This window comes from Xenopus laevis, chromosome 5L, assembly GCF_017654675.1.
Source record: "Xenopus laevis strain J_2021 chromosome 5L, Xenopus_laevis_v10.1, whole genome shotgun sequence".
NCBI lineage: Eukaryota > Metazoa > Chordata > Amphibia > Anura > Pipidae > Xenopus > Xenopus laevis.
This window is the reverse complement of record NC_054379.1, coordinates 37,805,653-37,830,464: the sequence shown is the minus strand read 5'-3', so window position 1 is coordinate 37,830,464 and position 24,812 is coordinate 37,805,653. Positions and strand designations below refer to the sequence as shown.

Here is a 24,812-nt window from a genome sequence, read left to right as displayed (position 1 = left end):
TTACCTTTCTTGATGTTATTAACATGTTCCCTAATCCTGTCCCTCAATTTCCTATTTGTTTTCCCCACATATTGTAGTCCACATGAGCATTGTAAGCAATAGATCACATTTTTTGTTGTGCATCTGATGCTCTGTTTTATTTCAAATTCCCTTTTGTTTACTTCTGAGATAAATTTTTTCTTTTTTTTCCCATATCTACAGGCCGTACACAAGGAACATGGGTAGAATCCAGCCCATGTGTGTCCCTTGTGAGTTTTTGTTTGCCCTTTTGTGGTACAGTGATTGTTGGTTAAAATTTGTTTCAAATTGTTCGCTCTCTTAAATACAACTTTGGGTTTGTCTGGGATAATTTTCTGCAATTCTGTATCACATTGTAGTACTCCCCAGTGTTTTTTAATAATTTTACCAATACCTTTAGCCAATGGATTATATGTGGTTGAGAATACTATCTCTTGTTTTGTCTCCCCTTTAATTTCCTTTTCTTTTCTTGTCAATAGGTCAGTTCTTATTATTTTGTCCACCTTTTCTCTGGATTCTTTTAAAATTTTTTCTTTATACCCTCTTTCACGAAATTTGTTGCTCATCTGGTCTAGTTGCTCCTCCAGCACTTTATCTTCACTACAGTTCTTTTTTATCCTGCACATTTGGCTGTAAGGGATACTTTTTACCCATTGTGGGTGGTGGTTACTGTATGGTAGTACATAATTATTCGCATCTACCTCTTTAAAAAAGGTCTTAAAGTGCAGTTGTGTGTCTTTTGAGTATATCTCTAAATCTAAAAAATTGATTTTTTCATGACTATAGGTAAGTGATAGATCTATATTCAGATCATTTTGATTTAGAGAGGCCACATAATCACATAATGAGCTTTCCGAACCCCTCCAGACAAGCACTATGTCATCTATGTAGCGACGCCATAGGACAAGGTTAGCCCCCAGTTCTAGGTATGGGAGGATATGACATTCCTCCCAATACCCCATGTGCAAATTTGCATAACTGGGCGCGAACCTCGTTCCCATGGCTGTCCCACATGTCTGCAGATAGTACCTGTCCTGAAACCAAAAGAAACTGTGTTCCAGAATGAACTCAATTCCTTTTAGAATGAACTCCTTCTGGAGGGGTGGAATTAGTTCATCTTTCCCTAAAAAATGCGCTGTAGCTTTAAGTCCCTGGTTATGTCTGATTGAAGTGTAGAGAGATTTGACATCCAGTGTTGCCAGCAACATGTCTGGCATCCATTCCAGACTTTGTAATGTACGTATAACCTCAGTAGAGTCTTTCAAATATGTAGGTAAGGATATAACATATTTTTGTAGCATTCTGTCAATATATTGTGACAGATTACTTGTTGGTGAATTTATTCCTGATATAATTGGTCTCCCTGGAGGGTTAGCCAAATCTTTGTGGATTTTCGGTAAACAATATAATACGGGCAACACTGGATGCTGGATTTTTAAATATTTCCATTCTGTGTCATTGAGGATACCAATAGCATTAGCTTCATTCACTAAATTTTCCAATTTTGAACTGAATGTCTCTATGGGATTTCTTTCTAAGATTTTATAAGTTTCCTGATCTTCTAATAGACTTTGGCACATTTGTATATATTTCTCTCTATCCATAATTACTGTCCCTCCTCCCTTGTCTGCAGCTTTAATAACTATAGTCTCATCATTTTTTAGTACTTCTACTGCTGCTTTTTCTTTTTTTGTTAGATTATATTTTTTATTTTTATTTCTAGCTGCATATCTATTTTGTAGGGTTTCTAGGTCTTTTTTTACTAATTCTTCATATAGTCTTATGTATTGTCCTTTCTCATTATAGGGAATATAGTCAGATTTTTTCTTGAGGGTGGTGTGTACAAATTTATCTTGTGCTATATCGTGATTGGTTAAATTTTCCCTAAAATTTTTTGAAATGTGATCATTGCGTGCAAATGCTTTTTTAGCATAATTTTCTAATAAATTTTTCAGTGTCTATAAAAGTTTCAAATTTGTTTGCCTTATTTGTGGGTGCAAAAGTTAATCCCTTTCTTAGTACTTTCTCTTCATCTTGTGTAAGTGGTCTACTACTTAAATTAAAAATACCACTTTTTGTTTTTGTTTTTACCTTATGTTTTCCAAGTTAGAATCTGTAATGGTAAATAAAATAGAGAGAATAGAGAAAACAATTATAGAAACGAAACAAAAGAAATTTAAAAGAGACATGGAGGATTTAAATCTAGATAGAGTGAAATATTGGAATAAGGAAAGGAAAGGTAATGATGTGAAACAATATGTTCCATCTGGGGGTAAAGAGAAAGAAAGAAATCAACCACTCCCTGATCCTAAAGAGAAAAGGGATTCACTTAGAGTAAACCCAAAAGAAAAAATAGAGAAAAAAGTAATCTCAAATGCTTTTTTAGGGGGGGGACCCAAGAAACCCTACAAAGACAAGTACACAAAAAAGGAAACGAACCCCCGACACATAACACGAGAGGGAGGACAAATGAATGCTGCACACTGGATAGAAAACAAGGAAGGGGACACACGAGATCACAGAATGAGGGCCAACAACCACTATCAGAATCACCAGACACGAGGAGGGGAACACAGGCAGGGAAGAAACATAAGGTAAAAACAAAAACAAAAAGTGGTATTTTTAATTTAAGTAGTAGACCACTTACACAAGATGAAGAGAAAGTACTAAGAAAGGGATTAACTTTTGCACCCACAAATAAGGCAAACAAATTTGAAACTTTTATAGACACTGAAAAATTTATTAGAAAAATTATGCTAAAAAAAGCATTTGCACGCAATGATCACATTTCAAAAAATTTTAGGGAAAATTTAACCAATCACGATATAGCACAAGATAAATTTGTACACACCACCCTCAAGAAAAAATCTGACTATATTCCCTATAATGAGAAAGGACAATACATAAGACTATATGAAGAATTAGTAAAAAAAGACCTAGAAACCCTACAAAATAGATATGCAGCTAGAAATAAAAATAAAAATATAATCTAACAAAAAAAGAAAAAGCAGCAGTAGAAGTACTAAAAAATGATGAGACTATAGTTATTAAAGCTGCAGACAAGGGAGGAGGGACAGTAATTATGGATAGAGAGAAATATATACAAATGTGCCAAAGTCTATTAGAAGATCAGGAAACTTATAAAATCTTAGAAAGAAATCCCATAGAGACATTCAGTTCAAAATTGGAAAATTTAGTGAATGAAGCTAATGCTATTGGTATCCTCAATGACACAGAATGGAAATATTTAAAAATCCAGCATCCAGTGTTGCCCGTATTATATTGTTTACCGAAAATCCACAAAGATTTGGCTAACCCTCCAGGGAGACCAATTATATCAGGAATAAATTCACCAACAAGTAATCTGTCACAATATATTGACAGAATGCTACAAAAATATGTTATATCCTTACCTACATATTTGAAAGACTCTACTGAGGTTATACGTACATTACAAAGTCTGGAATGGATGCCAGACATGTTGCTGGCAACACTGGATGTCAAATCTCTCTACACTTCAATCAGACATAACCAGGGACTTAAAGCTACAGCGCATTTTTTAGGGAAAGATGAACTAATTCCACCCCTCCAGAAGGAGTTCATTCTAAAAGGAATTGAGTTCATTCTGGAACACAGTTTCTTTTGGTTTCAGGACAGGTACTATCTGCAGACATGTGGGACAGCCATGGGAACGAGGTTCGCGCCCAGTTATGCAAATTTGCACATGGGGTATTGGGAGGAATGTCATATCCTCCCATACCTAGAACTGGGGGGCTAACCTTGTCCTATGGCGTCGCTACATAGATGACATAGTGCTTGTCTGGAGGGGTTCGGAAAGCTCATTATGTGATTATGTGGCCTCTCTAAATCAAAATGATCTGAATATAGATCTATCACTTACCTATAGTCATGAAAAAATCAATTTTTTAGATTTAGAGATATACTCAAAAGACACACAACTGCACTTTAAGACCTTTTTTAAAGAGGTAGATGCGAATAATTATGTACTACCATACAGTAACCACCACCCACAATGGGTAAAAAGTATCCCTTACAGCCAAATGTGCAGGATAAAAAAGAACTGTAGTGAAGATAAAGTGCTGGAGGAGCAACTAGACCAGATGAGCAACAAATTTCGTGAAAGAGGGTATAAAGAAAAATTTTAAAAGAATCCAGAGAAAAGGTGGACAAAATAATAAGAACTGACCTATTGACAAGAAAAGAAAAGGAAATTAAAGGGGAGACAAAACAAGAGATAGTATTCTCAACCACATATAATCCATTGGCTAAAGGTATTGGTAAAATTATTAAAAAACACTGGGGAGTACTACAATGTGATACAGAATTGCAGAAAATTATCCCAGACAAACCCAAAGTTGTATTTAAGAGAGCGAACAATTTGAAACAAATTTTAACCAACAATCACTGTACCACAAAAGGGCAAACAAAAACTCACAAGGGACACACATGGGCTGGATTCTACCCATGTTCCTTGTGTACGGCCTGTAGATATGGGAAAAAAAAGAAAAAATTTATCTCAGAAGTAAACAAAAGGGAATTTGAAATAAAACAGAGCATCAGATGCACAACAAAAAATGTGATCTATGCTTACAATGCTCATGTGGACTACAATATGTGGGGAAAACAAATAGGAAATTGAGGGACAGGATTAGGGAACATGTTAATAACATCAAGAAAGGTAATGAGAAACATAGTGTCTCCAAACACTTCAAAGATGCTCATGGAATGAATCCTGCCTGTCTACAATACTGGGGGGTGGAAGAAGTGAAAAATAGATGGAGAGGGGGAGATTTGGTAAAAACTACCCTACAGTGCGAAAGCCGCTGGATTTATAGCCTAGAAACCTTTACACCCAAAGGACTTAATGTAGACATTAATCTGAGAGCTTTTTATAATGTAAGTTGAATAAGGAGTAGTATGTTAATGAAATGGTCCAAATGTCCTAAAGTTATATATATGCTGTTTATGTTATGTAAAAATGTTTATGGAAAAGTGGGTGCAAAGTTTTTTGGACATAGAGATTTACTGATCCATCAGTGAGCGTAGCTGAAATCCTCCCTCTATGATGGAAGTAATTTGTTAGACATTGTTGCTACGTAGAGATGACTCCGAGCTGGGTAGATGTTACTATAGCAACATGTAAACGAATTGAATGAAGGAAGCGGAAGGGAGGAACACGCGACCGGATCCGCCGTTCCTTCATAAGGTGACATGCGCAATGACAACTTTGAAGCCCTTGAGGAAGTCAGCAGACGAAACGCGTCGGGCAGTGACGTCATCCACAAGCGCACTGGGACACACGAGGCGGCCGAGACGCCGGCTATTCCATCTACATTGGCTGCCTAGTGACTCCAACAGACGGCGAAGTGGTGACTTTGTTTTATGCGAATATTTTAACATCCACATTGTGAGTGTGTTTTTAATGCTATTTTGAGATTAAAAAAGTGATGATTTTACACTATGTCAGCGCATTGTTTTAAAGCTACAGAATCTGGAGAGCAGTGAGAGGAGGACTGTTATACTATCTTTCTAAACGCCAAAACCTCGTTTAAACGTTCGTGAGTACCCTCACATAAGATTCACTTCACTGTGTGAATTTTTACAAGTGGCACGGCAAACAGTATAATTTATAAAGGGCACTATTATATTACTCTAATTTCACAAAGTGGTGTATTACATTTATACAAAAATACTACACTATATGAGAATTATTCTCTTGTTGTCTATACCTCATGCTGGATTAGCGCTGGTTTCCTTTCGCAACTCTGAATTGGAGACTTAGAAAACGGTTGTAGAAGGTCCCCATAGGCTAACATAGCACTTCGGCAGGTTTAATTTGGTGAAGTATTGAAGTTGAAGTTTTTTTACTTCGATTATCGAATGGTCGAATATTCAAACGATTTTTACTTTGAATCAAAGACTAAGTAAATTCAAAGTCGTAGTATCCTATTCGATGGTCAAAGTATCCAAAAAATTACTTCGAATTTCAAATTCTTTTACTTCGGAAATTCCCTCGAATTCACTTCGACCCTTGATAAATCTGCCCCTTAGTACCACAAATAAAGAAGCCTCCTCAAGATCTGCAAACATGCCTTCTAATGAGGCTGCCAGTGAACTAGGGCAATAAAACATTTGAGGCATTTAGACCTGTGATCTTGTAAGGGTATTCAGAATGGCTGCTCATATTTAAAACAAAGTCACCTCTGTTTTGCTGCAGCAGCTATGAAAGTAGTAATGTTAAACATACAACCCTGCGGTTTTTTGAACAACAGCTCCCTGCATCCACCATGTTCATCCAGTGACTGAGGGTTCAAGGGATGATAGGAATATGGCGCCACTTTTGTTCCCTTCTATATTGCTGAATGGAAAGTTCTCTCTTGCATAATTCCAAGCATTCATTGATGAACAGGTACATTACAATATATGATAAAGAGTGTTTAAGGTAACAATTGTATTTGGAGTAAACAGCTTGTTATGCAAAAATAATTAAATTAGCCATTCTTACCTTCACAACTTTTTCCATCTCCAAGTGTTTTAAATCCAGTAGGGCAAAGACAGCGAAAAGACCCAGGGGTGTTGATGCAGGTGTGCATACATATGCGAGGTGCACCCTCCACCCGAAAAACTTCACACTCATTAACATCTGCAGAGAGAGAGAGAGAGCGAATGCTGATCCTTACTTGAATTTTGGGACATAACAACACAACGGTTACTCTCCCAATTTGTAACCCAAATGCATAATTAATATCTTCTTTATTTCAGCTCTTCTCCACTGCCTTTCTGCTGTTCAACTCCTTTAGGCACTGTAATGGCCTACACATAAAGCAATATATCCTTATTTCATGAGTTTAGAACTTATTTCCCAGAGTTCAGGTTATTTCAGGCCAGCTAATCTTATTAACTCCCCAGGATCAAAAGCTATACAATTTAGTTACAGTATACACATGAGCTTTTTGTCGCCTGCTCAAAATCACCCTTTGAACAAATTCTCTAAAAAAGCTTAGCATTGACAATAACTGAAATTGCCATATGCTTGCCAATATTATTGGAAGGGGCAGAAGGTGCCATTTTCATGCAAAAAAAAACCATGTGTGTCATTACCCTTATTTTTTTTATACATTTTCCACAGTATGTGTTATACATTCACTTGAAAAAATATACTAAGGCTAGTGCCACACTGAGCCAATTCTCGACCTGCGCAAATTCACTGTCTGAAAATCAGCTGATCCATTGGTCTCTGTCGGCTCCTATATCTGCACTCAGTGTCAAACTGGGGGAGGCAGGGCCCGCCAGAGAACCCAAACTAAGGGACCACACCCCGTCTTCTGATAAGGGCCTACCACTCCAGCACCCCCCCTCCAATGACTAACGGTGCTACTGTATAAGTGCCTGTGATTGCCACTGGCAATTATCTCTACTGTATTCCTGCACCTGCTATTGTGCCCAGACTGGCAATGCCCAACAGGACCAGGTCCCACAGGGTTTCCTCCCGGAGCCATGTCTGCACTCACAGGCATTACATTGGCCTGGGTAAGTTTGTGTTTTTATGTATGTATTTTTGTGACAGAATCCGTACCGTGTGTCTGATCTATGTGACTCTTGGTTCAGACACAAGAGCAGACAGAAACAAATTGGCGGATTCTCAACCTGCATTTATACCAGAATATTTTGCAGACATTTATAAAACTGTAGCAACCAATCAAAACATTTATATCCGACCAGTGCTGAGTTATTGCTAAGACTTAAATCCCATGTCCAGAAAACTCCCTAGCATTCCAGATAATAGATCCTATACTTGATTTTAATTATGCTAACATATACCCATGATAACTGCAAAACAATTTAGTATCTGTTATTTATATAGCACCAACACATTTAACACAAAGCTTCAAAGAGATTATACATAATTCACATCAGCCTCTGCCCCAGTTGATCTTAGGCCAAGGGCAGACGGAGTGTTGGTTCCACTGCTCTCAGCCTGCACATTTTTTTTTTTAGGCTGAGAGAAGCTGATCAGCTCCATGCAACTGACCAGCTTCCAGGTGCATTCAGTCACATGCAGCAGAGGTTGGCCTGAAAATGTCTGCTTATGCGTATTTGGGCCGACCTCCGCTGTGTGTGTGACTGCATGCAAGATGATCTTATTCAAATCAATGGAGATGGGGCACGGAGTGGATACACTTTTCTAAGCCTGAAAAAAATTCACAGGCTAAGAGTAGTGGAACCAACACTCCGTCTGCCCTTGGCGTTCAAATCTAAGGTCCCTATCAAACTCACACACAATTTTAGCAGAAGCCAATTAACCTGCCTGTATGTTCTGAAGTGTGGGAGGAAAACAGAGTACTTGCAGGAAATCATGGGGAGAATCTGCAATATTTTTGAAAATAATGCCCACAAGAATCAAACCCAAAAAAATAAAACAAAATAAGAGTCTCCTACCTTGACAAATGCCATTGTCGGGTGCACCATTCATTTGGAATCCAGCATCACAGCTACAGTGCTGAGTACGATCAATTCTGGCACAGCGGGGCTTACGGTTAAAGGCTGAATCACTGGAAACAGTCCATTCTGGAGGAGCTTTGGAAGCAATTGGAAACCATTAAATAAACACTGGACAGTTCTGCCACATTTTCTTTCTTTATTATCCAGTTGATATATTACCTGTCTGTGTCTGGTGCTGGCAGTTGGATCCAGACCACTCTTGTGGACAATTACATTTGTATTGATTGGTTCCCTCTACACAGGTTCCTCCATTTAGACATGGGTTACTGCTGCATAAACTGGTATCTAAAAAACAAATCATGTTTTAGTAACATTCATTTCAACGTAATACAGAGGTTGTAATAGAATATATGGGGCTCTTTGGTATGTATTATTGATATTAGGAAACACCGATTTGGCCAAATCCCGAATCCTTCGTGATAGATTTGGCCGAATACCATACTGAATCCGAACCCTAATTTGCATATAAATTAGGGAACCGATAGGGAAAGAAAACTGCGCGTGCAAATCATGGTTAAACATTTTTGACTTCCTTGTATGTGTGATGAAATGTCATGTGATTTTTTTGGATTTGGTTCAGACAGGCACTTGGATTCGACGCATCTGAATCCCGCTCAAAAAGGTCGAATCCCAAAGCGAATCCTGGATTTGGAGCAACCCTAATTGGTGTGAATACACAAGCATGGCTGAACCATCTGGATGAAGATATAATTATTTTGTTTTTTGTGCTGGGATGTGCATATTGATAGATATGGTGTAGGCATAAAGCTGATATGATTATTAGCAGGTAATGGAACAGGGTAATATTGATGGTTGTGGTCGTAACACAAAGATGATGCCAATGGGAGTGTAACATTGATGATATCATATACAGTAAGCATAAAGGTAATACAGGAAATGAATAAGCATGAAATTAATATAAAATTTCAGAACTTATATCTGAACTTTTCCCTTATAATGGATGCAACCAGTGTGACTCATGTCACACTGCTTTTCAATTACAGGTATGGGATCCGTTATCTGGAAACTCGCTATCCATTAAATTCTGAATTACGGAAAGGCTGTCTCTCAGGGCCGGAACTGGGGTAGGCTGAAGAGGCACCTGCCTATGGAGAAACAACAGGGGAGCATTGGGCAGGTACCTCTTAAACTGTCTTTTGCCAACCCCAAGTCTGTTATCACAGCTCTCTTTGGTTTCCCACCCTCCGCCGCTCTCTCCCCTCTGTCGCTCTCCCCCCACTTCCCCCCCCCTCTGTCGCTCTCCCCCCACTTCCCCTCCCCTCTGTCGCTCTCCCCCCACTTCCCCCCCCTCTGTCGCTCTCCCCCCACTTCCCCTCCCCTCTGTCGCTCTCCCCCCACTTCCCCCCCCCTCTGTCGCTCTCCCCCCACTTCCCCTCCCCTCTGTCGCTCTCCCCCCACTTCCCCCCCCTCTGTCGCTCTGCCCCTTTCCCCTCCGTCACTCTCCTCCCCTTTGTCGTGCTCACCTATTTCTCAGGTCTCTCCCCATCCTGCACATGCGCAAGTTGCGGTTCATCTGGGGCGCACGTGTACCCAGATGTGGGGGGGCGGGGAGGCCAGCTGGGTTGCCTAGGGCACCCGGCCGGCTTTGCCCAGCCCTGCTGTCTCTTATAAGATCAATTTTACCCAAATAATCCACATTTTTAAAAATGATTTCCTTTTTCTCTGTAATAATAAACAGTACCTTGTACTAATATATAATCCTTATTGAAAGCAAAACCCACCTATTGGATGTATTTAACGTTTACATGATTTTCTAGTAGACTTAAGGAATGAAGTTACAGAAAGATCCATTATCCAGAAAACCACAGGTCCCAAGCATTCTGGATAACAGATCCCATACCTGTATTGCATTGGGTAAAAACCCAAATGGCTACTGCCAACCAAAAAAAGCCATTAAAACATCATGGTCTATGCATCCTTATATCAAAATCATTCTGTTTTATTTGGTCCTGTTACCCAAAACAGCTCAGTGACACATCTGCTGAGCAATAGAGTCTGGCAGAAGCCTCTCCCTTTATTGAACAAATTACATGTGAATTCAGATCTACATTTACAGAAAGTCCCTTTGCGTCTGGCATGTTCCAACTAGCTTTAAAGAAGGTTACAGATTCTTTCCAATATTTACAAATCCTAGCTGTGTTCTAGTGCCTGTTTGGGAAGGCAAAGGCATGTGGGTTTTATTGGAAAGTATTTCTTTCTACTTTCAGTTTTTGGTGGAACATTCTATTAGGTTGAAACATATCGTTTTGGATTTGTGATTACTTCATGCCTGATTTTACTCACAGCAGGTTAAGGCATTTTTCTCTTTGTATCCTCCTTCTTAGGACACAAGACACTAACCAGCCTACACTGTATGTAAAATCAACAGCATGTCATTGGTGGGCCGGGTTTGGGTGGAAAATAATCAATTTTGCATTGCAGAAAAAATTTGGTACAGATGGAGCATGGATTATTACAATATAACATGTGCGGCAATGCTGTCCCCATGGCGTCATTTTCTTTCGGTGCAGGACCTGAATCCATTATGAACAAGTAAGACAAGGAGATGGATTGCTTCATAAAACATATTTCTGAAACATCTGTAAACATTCTCTCACTGGCACAGTAGCTGCGTGCGTCCCTTTTATATGAGTGCATTCATGTTTCTCTGCTTTAAAGGGGTTGTTTACCTTTAAGTAAACTTTTAGTTGGCTAATTCTCAGCAACTTTTCAATTGGTCTTCATATTTTCTTTTTCATAATTATTTAATTATTTTCTGACTCTTTCCAGCATTCAAATGGGTGTCACTGACCCCATCTAAAGACAAATGCTCTTTAAGGCCATAGAGTTATAGTTATTGTTACTTTTTAATTACTTATAATTCTATTCGGGCCCTCCTCTATTCATATTCCAGTTAGGTATTCAAATCAGTGCATGGTTGCTAGGGTAATTTGTACACTAGCAACCAGACTGCTGAAATTGCAAACTGGAGAGCTTCTGAATAAAAAGCTAAATTACTCATAAACCGCAAATAATAAAAAAATGAAAAGCAACTGCACATTGTATCTTATAGTATCACTATCTACATCTACATTCTAAAAGTTAATATAAAGTGGAACAATCCCTTTAAAGGGAAACTATACCCCCAAAATGAACACAGTGTTTATATCAAATTAAGTGGCATATTAAATAATCTTACCAAACTATAATATATATTTAAGTAAATATTGCCCTTGAACCACCATTTCGTGATGGTCTGTGTGCTGCCTCAGAGATCACCTGACCAGAAATACTACAACTCTAACTGTAACAGGAAGAAGTGTGGAAGTAAAAGACAGAGATCTGTCTGTTAATTGGCTCATGTGACCTAACAAGTATGGTTTGTTTGATTTGTTTATGTGCACTGTGAATCATAGGATCTCAGGGGGCTGCCCTTATTTCTTAAAATGCCAATTTTTCTATTAATGATTATCCAATGGCACATACTACTAGAAAAGTATATTATTATGAAAACGGTTTATTTACACGAAGCAGAGTTTTACACAAGATGTTTTCTTGCAATATATTTTTTATAGAGACCTACATTGTTAGGGGGTATAGTTTTCCTTTAAAGGAGAACTAACCCCTAAAAATGAATATGGCTAAAAATGCCATATTTTATATACTGAACTTATTGCAATAGCAGCAATGTTCCAGGACTTCAAACTTGTCAAAGGCGGTCACCATCTTGGAAAGTGTCTGTGACACTCAGAGTGGGCTCTGAGCAGCTGTTGAGAAGCTAAGCTTAGGGGTCGTCACAAATTATCAAGCAGAAAATTAGGTTTGTCTGTAATATAAGCTGATGCTACAAGGCTGATTATTAAATTCTGATGCTAATTGCACTGGTTTTTGTTCTGCCATGTAGTAATTATCTGTATTAATTAATCAGCCTTATATCGTGACATTTCTATTCTATGTGTACTGTATATTGTGAGTGGGTCCCTAAGCTCAGTAAGTGACAGCAGCACAGAGCATGTGCAGTGAATCAACAGAATAGAAGATGGGGAGCTACTGGGGCATCTTTGGAGACACAGATCTTTACTGCTAAAGGGCTGTGGTTGCCTTGGGCTGATACAGAAGCTCAAATCATAATGTACAGCATTTCTAGCCTACCTCCTTAGTTCTCCTTTAACGAGAACAAAAATCCTGTCCCCCTAAAAAATGTGCCCTTTACATAGACCTGGGGTGCAATTTAACTCTGCAAAAATGGGAACAAAGGCAAACATTCCAAAAGGAAGGGGGGGGGAGAATGGCATCATCAAATTATGAAGGATATTTCATACTCCAGTAAAATGCTATTGAAGACATATATACATATAAAATGTATATTATTACATGTCATAAAATGTTTATTTGGTAAGACTGCTTGCTTGCGTTGTGATGTGATCAGGACAGACTACGTCACACGGCTTTTCTTGTTAAAGTCCAGTCTGTGGGAGGTGTCATTCCAATACAGATATTAAATACAATGTTGATGGGTTCTTATTTCATTTACTCACAACAATGTCAGACGAGGCTAGCAGTTTATGAAGAATGCAATGAGCTGCAATAAAATAAAGATACTCTCTGGGGACTTTAATAATAAAAATGTTTATGAAGCACATTTAACAGCAATGTCAAATAATAAACATACGCCTATTCAGTGTTGCCTTCTTGTTATTTAAAACAGATTTGATTCTTTTTTCTTGATTCGATTAAATAGCTCAGTGGAATGAATGCACAATTCAAGTTTCTTCATCACTAAGGGGCACATTTACTATTGGTCGAATATCGAGGGTTAATTAACCCTCGATATTCGACTATCGAAGTAAAATCCGCATTTAGTCTGATCGAACGATCGAAGGAAAAATCGCTTGACCGACCGATTAAATCCTTCGAACCGAACGATTCAAAGGATTTTAATCCATCGATCGAACGATTTTCCTTCGATCAGAAATTGGTAAGAAAGCTTATGGGGAAGGTCCCCATAGGCTAACATTGGTGCTCGGTAGGTTTTAGTCGATTGATAGTCGAATAGTCGAACGATTCGAAGTTGAAGGTCAAAGTAGCCAATTTGATGGTCGAAGTAGCCAAAAAAAAAACTTCAAAATTCGAAGTTTTTTTCATTTGCATCCTTCACTCGAGCTTAGTAAATGTGCCCCAAATGTTTTGAAGAGGTATCGCTGCTTTATTGTCATGATGCAAAGTACATCAGATAAATGCACAAATTGCAGGGGCTGGAACTAGGGGTAGTAGAAGAGGCATATGTCCAGCACTCAATGTGGTGGTGGGGTGCTGGCCATGTACCTGTCCTTCCAGTTTTTCCCTAGGGTTGGACCTGCTCTTAACCTGATTCCCTGAATCTTCCCTCTCACAGATGCACTGCTGTCTTGCTACAGGGTGATTTGGTAAGTAAGTTGCACAGAGGTGTGCGAGCCAAATTGTCACGCACAATTGGGGGAAATGGGGGCAATCAAGAGAGTGGGCATGTCTTGGGCACCCTCAAGTGTAGCCCAGGCACTGTTAAATGCCTAAATGTTTGATAGTCTAGAGATGCACAATTGAAATAGCCCATAAGTTATGGATAGGACCTAGAAAGGTTCGGATTTAAGGTATGGCAAAGCACTTAGATGAGTGGTAAAACCCTAAAAATCAAAATGGGTAAAAATGCTATGTTTTATATTGAACCCGCCTAAAGGTTCAGCAACCTTGTAGGAATAATGATCCAGGCCTTCAAATGTGTTGTAGTAGTTTCCTGTCTTGTATTTTGTTAGGAGTGTCAGTGACACTGCACATGCTCAGTGTGCTTGATCAGCTGTTGAGAAGCTAAGCTTAGGGGGTTGTCGCAAATCATCAAGAAGAAAATGAGGTTGGCCTGTCATATAAGCTGTTGCTACAGGGCCGATTATTAAATTCTGATGCTAATTGTGCTGGTTTCTAAGCAGCCATGTACCAATAATCAGAATTATTTACTAATCAGCCGTATATTGTGACATTTATAGTATATCTTAGGGATGCATCGAATCCACTATTTTGGATTTGGCCAAGCCCCCGAATCCTTTGCGAAAGATTCGGCCGAATATCGAACTTGCATATGCATATGCAAATTAGGGGTGGGAAGGGGGAAACATTTTTTACTTCCTTGTTTTGTGACAACAAGTCACGAGATTTTTACTGCTAAAGGACTGTGATTCCTTTGGACTGGTATAGAAGCCCAAAACCTAATGTGCAACATTTCTACCCTAGTTCTTTTACTAGCTTTAGCTCTCCTTTAAGCTAACTCACCTGCTTTAGACATTGCTACTAGACATTCTCTTCTTTAACCTTTAACTTTTTACTACTTCCCTTCACTCTGTACCATTCCTGGTGGGTTTAGAATGGGGAAGGGGGGTTGTAAATGTGTGGGTTAGGATCAGATTTTTTTTTGAATCACTCGTGACTTCTTGTCTGGTAGCGTCTTGTTTTCACCTTCATTTCATAAAATATATCCCATGCTACTACATCTGCGGAATGCATCGTTTTGATGCTTTTGCATCTTTTCCCTTGAAACCCAACATGCTATTTATAACATTTCACAGAATATTATATTCCATCAGACGGCGGAGTGTGCATACAGAGGCAGCCAACGAATGCCACATGACAAGCCATTCCCTGTGTCCTGCCAAGAGACTGATTCCTACTGCCATTAATCACATATTCCAAATATCTGAACTCCACTAGACCAGAAACTTACTCGACGTAAAGTCAAAAGCAATAAGCCGAGCTTCTATGAAATGACTTCTTAGCATAGTCTGATCTTTGTTTCTTGTGTAGGCAAGACTGGGCACAGGTGGGCTGCCATCACTGTCTCATCCCTGAGATTAAATTAGATAACCGTTACAAAAGGGACCACGAGTGGGAAATAAACAGGTGGAACTAAAGGCTGGAATGTGCCGTTTCTTAAGCTTGAGCAGCATGTCAAGTATTTTTATGGAAATCCTCATAAAGGTCTCTTTATTTCTTATCTGTATTAAACTAAGCAGGATAAAATAGGCCTCTGTCTCAGTGTGCTGTTTCCTCCTCCCCATAGAATTTGAAGGAAATAACTGCCGGACTGACACAATTTTACACTGGATAGTTTGCATATGGGGCTCTTGTAATAACTAATACCTAACCTCCAGGCTTCGTAGTCACTGCACAGCTATGCCAATTATTTAGTGGTTTGTTAGAAATAAAGTAGCCAGTGGGAATAGAAATATGCTCTAATTCTAGGGAAACATAACACTTGTTTATAATTATGTCCTCAGCCTATTGGCGTTGGATTACGTTATCCTTTAGGTTGTCTGCTGTAACGAGAGACAAGAAGCAAAGTGGCAATAAATCTTTTTATTATATTTCTTTCCTTCCACTGGTTTACATAATGCATCCATTAGAATGCGAATGATTTATGACATGGAAGCATGAAAGCTCAGCCTTACAGCTGAAGTCAGTAATACGGGTTTTACCTCTCCTAGACTTAAAGGCAATGGGTTTTTATTTAGCAATTCTTCTTTACAGACTATCATTACATCATACAGAAAAGCTGGTAAAGCTTTTTCTTTACAAAGTCAGACATATGGTGATGCTGATATGTGCTGTACAACTGTGTTTTTGGCATGATGTAGGCACTGATCTTCTTAGGCAGTTTGCAGTTGGTCCTTCTGTTTTAATGTTTGGTAATTTTTGGATTATTTAGCATTTTGGATATTTTCCTCTCCATCCTAAAAATAAGAAGTTATGGGTCTGGGCTCAGCAACCCTGACCACCAGAAATCATATTAATGAAGCACCTAATGAAAGATATTCATGGATTTTGGTGGAGGACAGAGACATGGAAACAGTTCTATTTTACACCTAAACCCAGAGGGGTAACAAGCCAGCACCAGCTCTCTATGCAAAAATAATCTTCAGAGGGGCCCGGCGCATGGTTTCTCCATTCCATCCGCAATGGTAAGAAAGTGACTGGGGAGAGGGGTTTTATTACTCTTCTTTAATTTGTTAACTAGACAGGAAGCAGACCCCCAATTAAATTAATCTCAATTAAATTGCTGTATAATGAACTCCTCCTTAACTGTTAATATGAGACACAGAGAGCAGCTGGGGAAAAGAGCTTTATCCAGAGTTCTCTAATGCATGTTTACTAAAGGAGGCAAAGTGCAAAAACAGCCTGAGACAGTCACAGGTTAGGGCAGTGGCAGAGTGGGAGATTAGTTGCCCAGCCACAAATCTCCCCTACTTCGGGCGATTAATCTCGCCAAATGCCTTCCCGTCTGCGAGAATACGAATCGCTGGCGGGATGGCATACGAATCACTTCGGATTTCAGAGGTTTCCTCGTAAGGCAACTTCGGGCGACTTTGGAAATGTATGCCATCCCACCGGTATTCTTGCCGGCAGGAAGGCATTTGGGGAGATTTGTCGCCCGAAGTAGGGGATATTTGTCACTGTGCGAATAATCTCCCCAAATGCCACTGCCCTTAGGCACGTACAAACTGGAAGTGAAGTAAGTAACACCTAAATTGAAGTTAAAGTAATAAGGAAAAACATATAATTAATTAACAGCAAAATGCCTTTTGTCACTTGCACATAAATACAAATCAAGAAGTAACGCATTAGTGATGGTTACTGGCATCGACATGCTATTATTAAGCATACAAACATAAAAGGTTAGGACTGAAGGACAAGCTGTAGGAGATGAGAGACGAGCAATTTGTAATGATACATTTAAAAAGCTATATTTACAGGTCTGGGAAAACTTAATTACACAATATAGATGCTGAGAAAAAGAAGAATTACAGTATCCAGAAATTAAATGAATTCCTTTTTCTCTGTAATAATAAAACAGTACCTTGTACAAGATCCCAGTATAATAACCTCTTATTTTCTGCTGATTCACTACACATGCACTGTTGTAAGTTAGGGTCCTAAGCATAGGGTCCACCTCACAATATACATATATAAAAAATAAACAGGGTCAGACTAGTTTATCAGGGCCCTCTGTGAAAACTAAAGGTCCTTCATACCGACGGCAAGCCCCACATTGCTTCCAGTTACACACACCTGCTGCACATGCGACGGCGGCATGTACTTCCCTTATACCCTCATTTGATCCAGCTGGGGGGAAAGAAGAGGGGACGGTCAGAAGGTGAAGCAGGTCTGGGCCCATGGGGCCCATGAAGACCAGGGCCGTTTTTTCCCCAATTACCCATAAGCCCAGCCGGACACTGGAAATAAAATTTAATTCCGAAACCACTGCCTTCTGCATTTGAATGTAATAATCAGCACTGTACCATTAGCTTCTATAACAGATGACCCTGATTTTCTGATTTGTGATTGCACCCCCAGTAATCACGCCACTGATTCACTCTCAATAAATGGCCTAGCAAGATGGGGAGCTCCTGCGGACAGATTTGAAGATCTTGACCATTTCAGAAATAAGACTGCTGAATCATTCTGCTGCTACAGTAAGTTGAGTTCATGAAATACATTTATTTTATACATTTTATTTCCTAGAAGGCATGCCAGTCATAGACCTAACAGGCAGAGAGGTGACATGAATGCAACACAAAGTTACCTTTGCAGTAAGGAGCTTCTCCAGTCCAGCTTCCATTTTGCTGGCACAATCTGCTGCTGGTCCCAATAAGCTGGTAACCAGTGTCACAGGTGTAATGGACTTCATGGTCTGCTAGGTATTTGGAACCAAACTTTTTGCCATTTTGAGGAGCTTCCTGCGCTGGGCAGACCACTGTAGGCAGAAATTAGAAAAATGTATACTTGTTGTGGGTCATTTTACAATAGCTTCTTGACTCCAGTCGTCCCCCACCCATACAGTAATACTTCTTCACATACAGACCGCTGGCTCCACCTGGAGTCTGTGGAACTTTAAAATAAACATGATGAAGCAGTAAAATAAAAATCCCAAATATTAGGGCATTCAATAAAGTACTTGAATGTTTTACTGATGCTTTCTATACGTGTCGACAATAAGTAGAGATGAAGGGAAAAAAGAGAGAAAGAGAGGTATCCCACCAAAAATAGAACATAAAGCCAGAAAACGTATAAGTTATATAACTGACAGTAATATTAAGACTGAAAGTAAATGGTTGAAGGTGATATAATAAGATTATATAGTGCCTTATCTGCTAAATGATAAAGAAAAAAAGGGGAATAATGGAAACCCCTGGTCCCAAGTGATAAGTGAGGTTTTATGCCAAGGGGTAGTTTTTTTATAATAGTATTAATTAACTTCACATAAGCATTTTGCAATATATTAATAAAAGCCTCAGTATAATTAGACTCAAAAACCACATTTCCATTGCAAGATTCCTTTATGGCATAAACATACAATACATCTTTTCGATACCATGATGCGAGAAACAAAACGATTACTGTGGATTGCTCTTCCCTAGATCAGGTCCCTTCCTATCACTGGATTTGCTACCTGGATCTACATAGACACATATTCTAATAAGGGCCCCATTTACTACAACTGGTTGTGCTTCAGAATACCCATAACTCCTAACTAACACTAAACCCTACAGTTGCTAGGATTATATTATGTGAATTCTATTTCATAATCATCTAATATACAGTATATACTGTATACATATACAGTATATATCCACGAATATCAAAAAACCACACACCCATGTAAAAAATCTTCACCTCTTTAATACATCATATCAGAGTCTAATGTTTTGGTCCTCATTAGGACCTTTATTCAAGGATAATATAATGCCATTTCAACAAACTTTAAGTAACATTGTTTAAACCAACCAATCTGTGCTCAATATCCAAATCAATCAATTAAGTGATTTTTTTTTAAAAAAAATGTGACCATCTTCGCCAGTGTAGAATATAAAGTTAAAATTTCAACCCAGCTGGTATTATATAATGATGATAAATATAATATATTAGTGCACACACACATAATGTCATGTCTCAAATAGTTTTTTAAAAAAATCACTTAATTGATTGATTTGGATATTGAGCACTGATTGGTTGGTTTAAACGAACAATGTTACTTAAAGTTTGAAACGTTGGACTCTGATATGATGTACTAAAAATAAAGAGGTGAAAATTTTTTACACGAATGTGCAATTTTTTTTGATATTCGTGGATATACGTAAATTATGACCGTGTACCCGGCTACAAATGAAAGAATAGCTTTGCCTTAGAGTGCGGATACTCATCAGACTGACGTTGGAACCAATAAACCTTCATTTTGTTTGCTGAAACCTTTGCCTCAAAACTTCCTTGGAGTGCTGTCACCTCACCTTGGTGTGTGTGTGTGTGTGTATATATATATAATACACAAAAGCCATGAATATCCTGTAAATTATATCCTTATAAACGGTGAGTAGTGATGTCATCAGTTATAAACGGTGAGTTCTGATGTCATTTCTGTCATATGACTCACTGAAATTTGTGTATTATAATAAATAAAGTACCCCCAGTTGTAAAATATGAGGATATTAGAAGTTACCTCGGAGTTCCATGACCTGTATAAAAACACTCGGCCTTCGGCCTCGTACTTTTATATGGTCATGAAACTCCTCGGTAACTTATAATATCCTTATATTTTACAAGAGGGGGTACTTTATTCACTATATATATATATATATATATATATATATATATATATATATATATATATATATATATATCTATATATATACACACACACACAAGAGACACAAATATCCTTTATATCCTTTTAAACGGCTGTTAGTGATGTCATCAGTTATAAATGGAGCTTAGTGATGTCATTTTTATCACATGACTCACTAAAACTTGTGTATTATAACAAATAAAGTACCCCTTGTTGGAAAATATTAGGATATTAGAAGTAACCTTGGAGTTCCATGACCTGTATAAAATTTCTTATATGGTCATGGTACGCCTTGGTGACTTATAGGGGCACATTTACTAAGCTCGAGTGAAGGATTCGAATGAAAAAAAGTTTGAATTTCGACCATCGAATAGGCTACTACGACCTTCAACTTCGACTCGAACGATTCAAACTAAAACTCGTTCGACTATTCCACCATTCGATAATCGAAGTACTGTCGATTAACCCTCGAAATTCGACCCTTGATAAATCTGTCCCATAATATCCTTATATTTTACAATAAGGGGTACTTTATTCACTATATATTTATTTGCAGGGGGTCATTTGGATGGGTTCAATTTGATGGACTGTGGTCTTTTTTTTTTTTTAACCGACATAAACTATCTATTACAAGGGTCACTCCTAAAGAAGCGTAGTAAGTTATAACATGAATACTAATCACAGTATACAGAATCAAAGAGACTGAATCAATGAGTGGGAGGCAAGGCACCAAGGAGTAGCTGACACTTTTCATAAGATACAAGGCTGTTGTTAATATTTAAAGATGCTACTGGGTTACTTCATCAAATGAGCCTTAACAGTAGGCACAGTCTACCCTGCCCTGACACCCACCATACAAGATATGTCATATGGACATTATTATAACTTAACTGTATTTAGCTCTTAGCACTAACAATGAGATTTACTTCCCTGCTTCCCACTGACTGTAGTTCTTAAAACTCTGAACAATTCTAGGGAAAAGATTGGGACAGAGAGTCACAAACAGACTCTAATGCCTGTAAAGCAGGGACAGTTGCTAACTGTAAAACAATATAGATATTTCCAGCACTAATGAGAACATTATGAAAAAATAATTAAAAAAACTCAACTCTCTGTGGTTCTCCAAGATCATTCACACCTAAAACAATCTGACTTTTTTTATAAGACTGTCACTATGAGGAGAATTTCATTAAAAAGGTTTAAGAATAAATGTTATTCACCCAAACATTTTGTTACTATTTTCTATTTATTAGGTTAGTAAAATATATTCGTTACTGAGGAATTCAATGACCATATAAAGGCATGAAACTGAAGGCCAATGACTTTTATACAGGTCACGGAACTCTGAGGTGACTTCTCATACCCTTATATTTTAAGGTGTATCACATAACTAAGCACCATTTATAAGATTCAGATTTTACAGGTTATTTGTGGCTTTTTGTGTATTGTAAGCATACAGTATACGTGCTTATTCTCTCCAGATAGAGTATTCAGCTTTAAGTACTCAGTATCTTACCTTTAACAACGCTGTATCCTTCAAATGGTCCTCTTAAGTGAAAGTCCAGTAAAATATTTATATGGGTGGACAGTGCTTAAAGTCTATCTACTTTGCTCATTTCAGTCAAGGGGCCAGATTCTATTTGGTCTATTTCATGGTCATTCCCTATTTAATTATGTATAATTATGTATAATTATGTATAGTATGTAGAGATAAAACTAATTAGAGATAGACTTAATTATGATAGACTTAATTGAGAGACTTAATTATGTAGAGATAGACTTAATTATGTATAGTATGTAGAGATAAAAGTCTAGGAGAATAAAGAGGTTGAGTGAAGGGAGGAGGAATAATAGTTTGGAAAGTGGGCCCATGGTCTAAGGTTTTCTTTTCTTTTTCAATTTGTTTTTATTGAAGCTTTAACATAGACATTCAAATATATCACAAAATATCAATATTATTGACAAGAGAATCAATGGTCTAAGGTTTTCTGGTGGGCCCCTGGCATCCCAGTCCAACACTGACAAGGTCCACCAATATCCTGTAAATGATGTCCTTATAAAGGATGCGTAGTGATGCCATCAGTTATAATTGGTGCTTAGTGATGTCATTTATGTCACATGTCTTTGTGTAACTTGTGTAATATAATAAACAATGTACCCCCTGTTGTAAAATATGAGGATGTTAGAGGTCCATTCGGAGTTCCAAGACCTGTATTAAAGCACTTGGCCTTTGGCCTTGTCTCTTAATATGGTCATGGAACTGGTGACTGGTAGTATCCTTATATTTTAGGCAAAACAATATGGTATCTTACACCCAAGTGTGCAATATGCAGAGAAGTAGTACAGGTATTGGATCCATTATTTGGAAACCCATTATCCGGAAAGCTCATAATTGCAGACAGACCATCTCCTATAGACTCCATTGTATCCAGATAATAATCCTAATCTTTAAAAAAAATGTACTTTTTCTCTGTAATAATAAAATAGTACCATGTATTTGATTAAAATAAATTTATATATATATATATATATATATATATATATATATATATATATATTCCTTATTGGAAGCCTATTGGGTTTATTTAATGCTTAAATAATTTTCTAGTCGACTTAAATAAGATTTGAATTACAGAAGGATCCCTTAGCTTGAAATCCCTGGTCCCAAGCATTCTGGATAATGGTCCCATACTTTGCAAACCTTATAATCTGCACCCTTCTAGCAGTTTAAATATTTATAGACAAATAAAAGGCAGCTAAAGCCTAGCAATAAATAGGGTAGTTTCTCTTTAAATAATTCAGTGATAACTGGAAACAGATCTCTCTTTTATTGCATTTCCCCTATTTACTTTACCTCCAGTATCTTTATGAAACACATGGTGTTCAGTACATCTTTATTTTATATGCATTCCCAGTGTTTTTTGCTGTATATCATCTTTTTGTCATGCTAACATCAGAACTCCTTGTATTTATGTTTGAACACAACAGGATCAGTGGAATTTGATGTTTTTTTGCGTTGTTTCCGTGCCGTTAATGACAGGACAGAACATGTTACAGGATGCTGAAAGGCAGACGGATGTTGTAATACAAAGAACATACTCTCTCTCTCTTGCTCTCAACACCTCTATTGAAATGTCAGTGGGATTTTGCCAGGTCACAGCACAAGTGCTTCTGATGAAAATTGAACGAAACAAGACTTGGTATTCCGAAATGTGCCACACTTTCCAGATTTCACAAACGTTTCAAATGCGGTTTTTAAATGATGTTTGGCTTGTGCAATGCATACTCCCACATAAAAGGTACTTTAACTGGATTTCTGGAATTTAAGGGGAGGAGGTGCATTTGATTGTGACTATAGAGAATACAGGTGAAGGTTACTTCTTTGGAAGTATTGGAGAAAGAAAGTAGGATAAGTGGGCTACATTATAACACTGGGAAATGCACGGGCAATGAATTATTTTCAGATTCCCCTCCCCCCTTTATTTTCTTATAAAAGAGATAGTAGCATGATTAGGAAATCCCTTTTTCTTGGAAACTTACAATTGGGACCATTCTGTGTCTTGGATGTACTCCTCCAAAGTTCAATCAAAGGTTCAGTGCTCAATCACCCTACTAAAGGTATTTGGCTTTAAAATCTATGCCACCTGCATTTCTTCCTATAACGTGTATTTTCTGAAATGCCCTTGTGGCTTAGAATATGTTGGAGAAGCTACAAGGGAAATTAAAATCCGAATTCATAAGAATAAAGGCAAAATTTGGAATTTTAAGAGAAATACACACACCCCTACACGGGTATCCCAGACATTTTGTTGAGCATAAACACAGTCCTGAGCAACTTAGGTGGTACAGGTATGGGATTCGTTATCCAGAAAGCTCCAAAATACGGAAAGGGCATCTCCCATAGACTACATTTTATCCAAAATAATACACATTTTTAAAAGTGATTTCCTTTTTCTCTGAAATAATAAAACAGTAGTTTGTACTTGATCCCAGCTAAGGTATAATTATTCCTTATTGGACTTATAACGAAAAATGATTTTCTTGTAGATATAAGTTATGAAGATCCAAATTACAGAAAGATCCATTATCTGGAAAACCCCAAGTCCTGAGTATTCTGGATAACATACCTGTATGTTTTGAAGGAAGCAACTCCAGATAGGATAAGAGATGATAAGAGAAAAATAATCTTACAAATACTAGGTAAATGGATCAAAAGACTTCACACTTTCACATTACAACAATGCTTGGAGCCTAAAACTTTATCTGTGATACTGATGTTTTAGGGTGGTGGCACACGTGAAGATTTGGGGGAGATTAGTTGCCCAGTGACAAATCTTCTCTTCTTCGGGCAACTAATCTCCTCGAAATGCCTTCCAGCCAGCAAGAATGTGAATCGTCAGCAGGATGGCGTTCGGATTGATTCGTTTTCCGAAGTCGCCCGAAGTTGCCTCTCGAAGAAACTTCGGACGACTTCGGAAAAACAAAGCTATCCCACCAGCGATTCATTTTCTTGCCGGCAGGAAGGCATTTCGGGGAGATTAGTCGCCCGAAGAAGAGGAGATTTGTCGCTGGTTGCCTAATCTCCCCCGAATCTGCATGCGTGCCACCAACCTTTGCATGCCTTGAA

The 24,812-nt window shown here is 38.1% G+C and overlaps 1 protein-coding gene across 1 annotated transcript in view; it reads right to left on the bottom strand.

Moving 5' to 3' along the window:
* Positions 1 to 24,812, bottom strand: part of fbln7.L (fibulin 7 L homeolog) — a 71,152-nt gene that overhangs the window by 5,639 nt on the left and 40,701 nt on the right. Inside the window, exons 3-6 of the mRNA XM_018262880.2 lie at positions 18,149 to 18,319; positions 8,701 to 8,826; positions 8,479 to 8,616; positions 6,545 to 6,682 (exon numbers count right to left, since the gene is read on the bottom strand). Of these exons, the coding sequence (XP_018118369.1) occupies positions 6,545 to 6,682; positions 8,479 to 8,616; positions 8,701 to 8,826; positions 18,149 to 18,319 (573 nt within the window). The remainder of the gene's footprint in view (positions 1 to 6,544; positions 6,683 to 8,478; positions 8,617 to 8,700; positions 8,827 to 18,148; positions 18,320 to 24,812) is intronic.